This window comes from Lupinus angustifolius, chromosome LG08, assembly GCF_001865875.1.
Source record: "Lupinus angustifolius cultivar Tanjil chromosome LG08, LupAngTanjil_v1.0, whole genome shotgun sequence".
NCBI classification, from domain to species: Eukaryota; Viridiplantae; Streptophyta; class Magnoliopsida; order Fabales; family Fabaceae; genus Lupinus; species Lupinus angustifolius.
This window is the reverse complement of record NC_032016.1, coordinates 4,314,040-4,324,441: the sequence shown is the minus strand read 5'-3', so window position 1 is coordinate 4,324,441 and position 10,402 is coordinate 4,314,040. Positions and strand designations below refer to the sequence as shown.

The 10,402-nt window shown below is 32.8% G+C and overlaps 1 protein-coding gene across 1 annotated transcript; it reads left to right on the top strand.

Moving 5' to 3' along the window:
* On the top strand, positions 6,369-9,860 carry LOC109353593 (ras-related protein RABA5a-like). Its single transcript, XM_019595925.1, is given in 6 exon segments — positions 6,369-6,510; positions 7,763-7,843; positions 8,215-8,300; positions 8,385-8,853; positions 9,348-9,404; positions 9,407-9,860. Coding segments are annotated over 3 exon segments (675 nt in total). The 5' UTR covers positions 6,369-6,510; positions 7,763-7,843; positions 8,215-8,300; positions 8,385-8,513; the 3' UTR covers positions 9,685-9,860.

Genomic DNA, 10,402 nt, shown 5'->3' with positions numbered 1-10,402 from the left:
GTTTCAACCTATTTTCTTCAAATCTTACTAGAATTCTCTTGGATCTACGGGGATGTTTGATGCTAATCTGGCGGAAACTTTGATTGTTCTAATCCCTAAAGTCGATCCTCCCACCAGACTTAGGGATTTCAGGCCAATAAGTCTTTGCAATGTCATCTTTAAACTGATCACAAAAGTCCTGGTCAATAGATTGAGACCCTTTCTAGATGGCTTAATTGGGCCTTTGCAGAGCAGCTTTATCCTTGGAAGGGGAACAACTGATAATGTTATTATTGCCCAAGAAGTTATCCATCATATGCATAATAAGAAGGGGGAGCAGGGAAGCCTAGTCTTCAAAATTGATCTTGAGAAAGCTTATGATTGCATTAATTAGGAATTTCTTCACTTGACTCTTAGGGACTTTGGTTTTCCGCATAAAACAATTGACTTAATTATGAACTGTGTCACTGTTTCCTCTTTGTCCATTATTTGGATTGGTAATAGATTGGAAAGCTTTAACCCCAATAGAGGGCTTAGACAAGGGGATTATCTTTCTCCTTATTTGTTTGTTCTTTGCATTGAGAAGCTTGTTGTTCTTATTAATGACAAGGTGCAAAATGGTATTTGGAAACCCATCGCTATTTCTAGACGGGGTCTTTCTATATCTCACCTATTTTTTGCTGATGATTGTCTTCTTTTCGTTCAAGCCAATGCGACCCAAGTTAGACTTGTCACTAAGGTTTTAAATAATTTTTGTAAGGCCTCCGGCTTGAAAATTAATCTTGAGAAGTCCAAGGCTATGATTTTGAGGAATATTAGTCGAGCCAAATGCGACAAATTTGTTAGGATCTTCTGACTTTGGCCGGCTGGAAGAGTAAGCTCCTTAACAAACCCGGTCTTCTGACTTTGGCTTCCTCTATTCTAGCTACAATCCCTACTTACACCATGAAAAATCTATTGCTTCCTGTGGGTATTTGTGACTCTATTGATTCCATGGTTCGTTCCTTTCTCTGGGGCAAGAATAGCAACGGTAACAGTTTCTCCCTAGTGAGTTGGACTAAAGTGGCTCGTCCTAAATGCATGGGCGGGCTTGGTTTGCGCATGGCTAGAACTACTAACACTGCTATGTTGGGAAAATTAGTTTGGAATATGTTGAAAAACAAAAATAAACTTTGGGTTAAAATTCTTCAGCACAAATATGTTGGCAATCACAGCATCCTTAACTTACGTCCCAAGAATGGAGACTCTATCATTTGGAGAGCGATTGTACATGTTGTTGAGCACTTGCTTAATGGGTATCAAGTGCGGGTTGGCCAGGGAGACATCTCCGTTTGGTATGACAAATGGACTTCTCTAGGTCGACTTTGTGATCATGTGCCTTTTGTGGATACCCAGGACTCTACGCTTGGAGTCAATGATGTCTTTGATGAGAGGGGTTGACATCTGAATCGTATCAAGACTATGATGATCCCTCTCCAAGTCTTTCACTCTATCTTATCTGTGTTGCTTACCTTTTCCATTGATGTTAGTGATGAGTTGGTTTGGAAGGGTGATATGGTTGGCACTTACTCTGTTGAAGCTGGATATTGTTGGCTTCTGTCTCAGGATAACCTTTTTAGTCAAATAGTGGATTGGGCTTGGATATGGAAAACTCCTCTTCCCGAGAAGACTTGCTTCCTCCTTTGGCAGATTTGGCATGGTGCTCTTCCGTGCAACTCTATGAGATTCAATCGAGGTATTTCTTCTTATGCTAATTGTATCTTTTGCACTGATAGTATTGAGGACATGAGTCACTACATTAGAGCTACCTCCATCTGGCACTTCCTCCCTCTGTCTCTTGCTGCTGATTTCTTTTCTTTAAATATATTTGATTGGCTCACTAAGTATGGCAAAAAACCTGAGTTTCTTATAACCCTTTGGTTTATCTGGCGGAGACGTACTGCTTTTGTGATGGCTAATGAGGATTGGCCTCCTCACCATGTTTTGGCTAATATTACTGACCTCCTACATGATGTTAAGAAATTAACATCGACACTGGTCAAGTCTTGAGAAGAGTGTCGAAGCAAGTTAAATGGGTTTTTCCTCCTCATGGTACTGTTAAGCTCAACATTGATGGGAGTAGCTTTGGGAACCCAGGGAGGACTGGTTTTGGGGACCTTATCCATTGTGCATGGGGCCTTTGGATCTCTGGTTTTTCAGGATATGTGGGGCTATCAACAAATATGTATGGTGAGCTTAAAGCTATCCTCCATGGCCTTACTCATGCTTGAAATTATGGATTCTGGAACGTCGTTTGTCTTTCTGACTCTCTTGAATCAATTTCTCTCATTAAAAGTAGTATTCCTCACTTTCATATGTAAGTCACTTTAGTTTATGCAATAAAAGAGCTATTGGACAGAGATTGAATGGTCCTTTTGGAGCATGCGGTTCACGAAACCAATTTTTGTGCGGATTTTTTGGCAAAGCTTGGAGCTCAGGAAGATACCAATTGGAAAGTGTGGGAGCTTCCCCCGAACGAGTTATCTCTTCTACTATCTAAGGACCGAAATGGTCACCTCTCTATGAGGATGTAATCTCTTCTTTGTTTTTTTTCCTTCTTTAGTTGTATAAAAAAAAGTGCTTCATAAGCATGGTAGAATATGCACTTTTGAAATGAATACCGATCATTCAATGCTCTCCAATATGATATTTTTTGATGCTTTCTTGCCTTTTTTGTGCAAAGTATGAACTATTTGCAAAGTTCAAAGTTTATTAAGGTATATGAGTTTTACACATTGTCATTGAATTATCCATCATTTATATTTATTAATAATTGACTTTTCAAGAAAAATAATACAAATAAATTATGGATAATATACTTAGTTTATATTAGTCTTTAAACTAACACTACATAGATATTACATTGTATAAATATATATATTCTTTGAAATAAATATTAAATGATTGGCAAATCATTTTTTAGAACAAATGCCTTCAATGCCTAATTGAGGAAGCAATGGACACACTTGTAGTTTTTATTTGGTAGGGTAGAGTTATTTTGAATTTGGTTCAATGGAAAATAAGAGGATAGAAAAGAGGGGGAAATAAAAATGGTGGAAAATGTCATTTTCCATCCTTTCGGTTGCAACATTAAATAGGACGGAAAGAAAAAAATGTGCATGAGTTCCACAAAAAAAAATTTTCTCCCTTATTTGTGAAGAAAATGAAGGAAGGAAATAAAATCATCAAAAATTTCAATAATTTAGGTGAAAATAAATATAATGTAGTGAACTTCTTTATTTATATGCACTTTATATTAAATGAGTTAACTTAATTTTATTTTCATTATTTCTAAACTCAGAAAATAATAATAATTGTGTATGATCAATAAAAATGGAGTGAAAAGAAAAAAGAAACATAATTACCTAAAATTATCAACCAATTGACAATAATAGATAAAATAGAAAGACAAAATGCAAATGCGTGGAAGTGAGATTTAGAAATATAAAAATGATTGTCAAAGATGAGTTATACTTTCTTTATATACATTTGTGAGAATAATATATAGGATGTTAATGATCTTTGAATTTTATAAACAATATTTTTTATATTAAACTTAGTTTATATATTACTTAAAAAAATATTAATCAATATTATTAAAAATAAATTATTTAGTTATGTAATTTGCAATGGTAAAAAAGTAGTGTTAAAAATTAGACATACTTTATAATTATATATATAGTAAGACATTTATGTCATTTTAAATACATTGTATAGATGTGCATTTTTTCCTTTCATTTTTAATTGTACCAAACAATAGAATTATCATCACATTTTCTACTATTTTTTCTTTTCTTCAACTTTAATTCCTTCCACTTTCATTTAAAAGAAAAGTTTGAAGTTTCTCTCATTTGGTTGAAAAGAGAAATAGAGTAAACAATGTGTAGGTCCCACAATTTTTTTCTTCCCACTTATGAGACGAAAATAAGTAAATTTACACAAAATGCCAATAATATCCTCAAATAATTGATCTCCTAATTTTACATATCATTTTTTTATTTAATTCATAATAATTATTGTTTTAATTATTGATTACTAATTAAAAACTAATCATTAGAATAATATATATATATATATATAATATTTAAATTCATTATCTTATACTAATTAATAAAAATCAATATTTTTATCTTATATTCATTTTAATGAGATTTTTGACATTTAAAAAATTGAAAATAATATTTTCTCTTGCTAAATCCTGCTACAAATATTTTGACCAAAAACAAAGTAATATGTTTTACAAAGTGATACTTTAGTGAGAAAGTAGAGAGAAGATGAAAATTTTGAATGAAATCTCAAAAAGTCCTTCAATTTTTTTATTTTATATAGTTTTTTTTTGTTTTAAATACTACTAATATAAATAATTTTTTTTGAATATGAAAAATATCAATTAAAAATATTAATTGAAATTATAATAAAATATATAATTTAAAATTATAACATTTATTTTAATTAATAATAAAACTCCTTTTATATTTTTCCTTTATTTTTTGGGACATTTTTATCATTTGAATCATAATTTCACCTCTTTCATTTTCTATCTAAACAAACAAACAAAAGATAAAGAGAATAAAATATCTTTTTCTATTCATTTTATCTGTTTATTCTACTATATTTCTCATATTTCTTATATTTTTTCTCTTCTTATTTTCTCTCGTGAGACCAAATAAAGTCGTAAAGAGAGTTGAACCTTTAATATCATTTTACATGTTTTGTCCATGGTAACACTTTGGATAACTTCACTTCAAAAGCACATGTCTTTACTTTTTGGCTGAATAACAAAGAAATATGGACGACCTGAGAATTCAACTCATAAAATTTCAAATCGGTCGAATAGATGGATCTACTTGACCATGTTGCACTACTAGAGAAAATGTCTAAGTGCATTAAAAAAGAGAAAAAAATGTATACATTGATGGTTTAAAAGTTTTTTTTAGCTATCACTGCATTATTCGTCACTCATTTTTTATTTATCATTATTGACTTTAAATCAAAGTAATGCAAATGAATGGTTGATGATTCACTAACAATTAGGGGTGATAATACAGGCCAGCACGACCCACCTTTGGCCCGCCAAAATATGGGTTGGCCCGAGCCGACTCCTATTGTTAAAAGGACTCAAAATGTCAACTCATCCATATTTGGCAGGGCTGACATGCCAGCAATCTGACTCATTCTTTCTTTTCAAAACACACATTTATAACTAACTCAATCACACTTTCAAAAATAAATAATCATCACGCCTCATAAATATCTTCTAAAACAAAAAATCACAAACCAAAGTTCACAATCTCATAATAACATATCGTCTTAGTTTAAAACTTGTAAATTCTAAACAACAAGCCAACATAGTCTTAAACTTTTAAACTCATATTTTACGATAAAACTTCTAACTCCTAAGTTTTAAACATTAGATGTTTTGTTGAAAGAAGATGCCTCCATTTTTTCTATTACTACCATCATCAACGTCTTTCAAATCTTCTTCTTCATCTACATTATTATTAGAACAAATAAGATAACTACATTCTTGATCCTTGGTTTCATAACAAAATGAAAAGCATTAGAACAAATAATTTGATCATGTGTTGTCTTGAAGATATAACACAGACAATCATCTCCAGCTTGATGGGTCCATATGTCTTGTTGGAAATGAAACTTTAATGAAAACAATTGTGTGAGATGAAACATGATCTATCTTTCTCGCTAGTACGATGTTCTTATTGACAAAAAAGATACACATTTATGAAAGATAGTAAGCATGGTACTAAATATGTGGTGCATCTAATATTTAAAAAAAGTCCATAACAAAAGTGATGATAATGTGTATCAACCATTAACATCAATTGGTGTATTTGAGCAACTGTACATACTTTATCTACGGACCATAAACATGTATTTATCTTTTTCAAAAATTCTTATTTAAACATGGAGACCCAATGTTAGCAGTAGCAATAAGTGCCAACCCAACCCGTCTTTGGCCCGCCAAAATATGGTCTAGTCTGACCCTTATTGCTAAAATGACCCAAATCCCCAGTCTGACCTGCTAAAAATGTTAATCCAAACGGGTTGGCCCGTCAGATTAAATATCCCTCCTGACAATGTATAAATCTTTAGACTCTCAGTACATAAATATCACACTTTTAACAAAAGTGTAATATATATGCACTATCAATTTAAAGATTTATGTATAATCATTATATCATTTATCTGAATTACATGTTTTGAATAGTCAGTAACAATTAAATTAACTATAAATAATGGATAACATAATGATAATATATAAAACGGATATATTTTGGTTACATTTTTTTATTCTCTTCTAATAATATGCAGCAGCTTAATCTACGTAAAAAAGAACAAATCCTGAGAGGGAACCAAACAACCCTTAAGCGCAAACACCCAACGCCCTTTCTCCTTTCTTATTCCTTCCCCAATCACACCCCTTATCTAGTTCTCTTATTCAATCTCTCATCTTTACGCCATATATATTAGGTACTTTAATTTTGTAGTTAATTCGATGCCAAATTTCACCAGAAAAAATTTATAAACGATTTCTAATTTGGACCTAAATTTTGAATGATTGTTACATGTTGGGTGAATTTTCTATTGATATGATGAAATTCTAGTTTTACACAACAAACTTTTCTAAATGGATTTATTAGATTTAGCATGTTTTTCTTATTCTGAGGATGAGTCTCATGACAATATTATATTTGATGTTCCTGTCTTTCATTGATGTCTTTATGCGGGGCTATTTTGGTAATTATGGTGGGCATATCATCACCACACCACAATCTCAAAGCCAATTGAGTTGCAATGATTACAATAGCATAGATAAGTTACTTGGTTTTATCATTAACCTTGTGTACGATATACAATGTTCACCATAAAGAAAGTTTGGTGGTAAAAATGTAAAAAGAGTTACGAATCATATCCATGTAACATGTTACCTATGGATAAGAGGTCATTATCAAAATCTGATTTTGGCAGAAATTATTGTAACACACATGTGATTTTATTATAATAATTTAAGTTAAAAGAATTATATGGTATGATGCTTGTGGCATCTAAAAGCGATGTGTCCGAATTAGGTGTGCAATTGTTTCTGATATCAATCCTCTTATCCTTTATTAATAAGACTGGCAACTTGGCAGCACATTGCCTTCTTAAACCGTAGCTACGTGATAAGAGTTATTGTTTTAGTTGTATTTTATTTGTCAGTTTTTACATTATTCTTATTATGAGATTTTCTTTATAACAAACCTGGGACATGGTATATCGAATTTGGTACACGATACATATGATAAACGATGGAACCATGTAACTTGTGTTATAGATGTTGTGCATGCTCTTGTAGACAAGGTGTGGCTGGATAACCGGTGACCTTGTGACTCATATTCTCATTTATTCTTAGTTTTCTATAAATGAGTTTTCACTTCAGAAACTAAAAGAAGAATATGGTAATGAATGGTTACCTGAACCTATATTTTCCAGTTCTTTTTTCTCTCAGTAGTACTAAGTACAACTAACAACAGCCAAGCCTTCGTCCTACTAAGTTCGGTCGGCTTCAATAGTGCTATATAACTAGAAAAATTATCCATAATTCAATATGCTGCATTGGTTATGATATGGATCTACCTTAAACTTCTTATTTAATGTCTTAAATTTTACCCTTTTGTCTCATGTAAGGAAATCACCTCATCTCTTAGTAACAATGATCTAATCCATTTTTACTTAATACCAGGGTTTGAGATTATAAAGACTGAGTGGAAGGGGAAGCTTGAGTGGGAGGAAGTGAAGGGAAAAACAAGAAGAGGAGGTTGAGGTACTCATATTTGTTGACTTTACCATCTGCAATCTAATATCTATGAGAAAAGTATCTCAAATGACATAGCACCTTAATGTAGAGACTTACCTCATGTGTTTTTCTTAGATCTGTAGTTTATTAGGAACTATTGTAAATAGTTATGGAAACAATTTCATGTATCTTTGGGAATGGTTATCATTTTCTATTAATTCTATCCTGTAATGACATTTCTCTTGAGAAACAATTATGGAAAAAGACTTGACATATTTATTAAACCATTGGGAATACTTTAATTTTCAATATAAGTCATAGAATTATCAGCATTGCTTCCCTTCTGGTTATAACACTCCATTGACTCTGCAAGGTATATTGGAAACTTATGCTTTCAGGCACTCCAAGAGGTTTTGGTTAATGTAAGTGCTGATAGTTGGATACAGCTCTGCATGCTAGAAACATTCAACAATTGCTTCATAAGGTAGATATATCTTAAGATTCTTGTGGAACCACAACTTATGTCACTAGAATAACCGTCATGTCTTCCGGATTTCTTTGTCTGCAGTTGCTCTTGTGTTTTCTGATCTTATCGGTTTTACATCTTAGCTGATTGGAGAAGACCACAGTCGATAATGTCCGTTCGTTGTTGATCTGTTTCTACACACTGGCAATCCTTAGGAGTTAGGACTGACGGATGGCTTTATCTAACGATGAAGAGAAAACTGAGGATTACCTTTTCAAGATTGTTTTAGTCGGTGATTCTGGTGTTGGGAAGTCAAATTTACTTGCAAGATTTGCTAGGGATGAGTTTTATTCTAATTCAAAATCAACTATTGGAGTAGAGTTCCAAACTCAAAAGATGGATATTAATGGAAAGGAAGTTAAAGCACAGATATGGGACACAGCTGGGCAGGAGAGGTTTAGAGCTGTTACGTCTGCTTATTATCGAGGGGCCGTTGGAGCACTTCTGGTGTACGACATTAGCAGACGCTTGACGTTCGACAGCGTTGGCAGATGGCTTAACGAACTTCACAGTAAGAATTGTAATTATGACTTGTTTGAACCCTTCTTTACCATCTTAAAGTTTTTCTTATGCTTTCTTTTTTATTTTAGGTTACTAATTTAGGATACTGTTAACTAGTCAACCAATTTGGTATTGCTGCAATATAGGAAAACATTTATGATACAGAAATTTAGTGGTGATTTTGTACTTTTATGTCCCTATATGTTATGTTGATTTTATCCTCTGTTCATGAAACATAATCTTATCAGATCTATGATGTGGATGTTAAGTTCTAAATTGCATGTGTTCATTAAGGTTATAGTTATTTCACTTAGAACCAATGATTTTAGTTTACTCTTTTCCGCTTTTGAACTTGTGCATATTATGTTGTTCTTCTTGTTTTTCTTTAATGCATATGTATACACATGCATATTCATTTTTCTTGCTTATACAACATTTACTATCATAATTTGGTTTTCAATGTGATGGCATGAGGATCAAGTGGACTGATGTATTATTTAACAGCTCACTCTGACATGAATATTGTCACGATACTAGTCGGGAACAAGTCAGATCTCAAGGATGCAAGGAGGTCACTACCGCGGAAGGCAAGGGCTTGGCCGAGGCGCAAGGTTTGTTCTTCATGGAGACATCGGCGCTTGATTCATCAAATGTAGCAGCTGCATTTCAAACAGTTGTAAAGGAAATCTACAACATATTAAGCCGGAAAGTTATGATGTCACAAGAGCTTAATAAACAGGATGCTACCCGGATTGAGAATGGAAAGACTGTTGTTTTACAAGGGGAAGAGGAACAAGAAGCAGATGTGGAGTCAAAAAAGAAGGGTTGTTGTTCATCTTAGGTTGATACTATTTTGGCTCAAAAACTCTGTTCATTATAATTATTGAACAGAGCCTTAAAATATCACTCAGTTACTCAAGATTATTTTTAAATGTTTCACAGAAATATTTTTGTGTAGAAATTGTTGATGCACAGGAATTGCACTTACAGAAATGACAAAAGGAATATGCAGTGCAACTCTTTCCTTATAAGAACATCCAGGAAAAGATATCATAAAAAATATGCTGAAAAAGAATAAGACAAGACAATATTTCTAGAAAAAGTGAGTCACCCAACATCTCCATATTTTCTGAAAAGGCGACTCAATGCACAAGACTCTTATTTAGTGGAGTTTGTATAGGGGTAGATGTACACATTTTTTCTCACAACAAATAAGTTGTTTTCAAGATTTGAACACGTGACATCATGGTCACTATGTAATAACTTGTGTGATAAGCAACTAGGTTGTTTCCAAGATGCCCCAAAATAGCACATAACATTATTCAAGATAGCCATCTTCAGCTGCAGTAACAACCCAAGTCAGTTATTTTCCCCATTCCATTGCTGCTTTTGTTGTTTGGTATAGTACAGTGATTTACAAAATAAGTTGGACTCGTTTCTAAATAAATTAAATAATGGATCTCACAAAAGCTGTTTCGGTTCTCCTTTGCCTTGAATTTTCTATCTCTGTACAGTTAAATCAACTCCATGATTATAACTTGAACTGCAAACTCCTTATG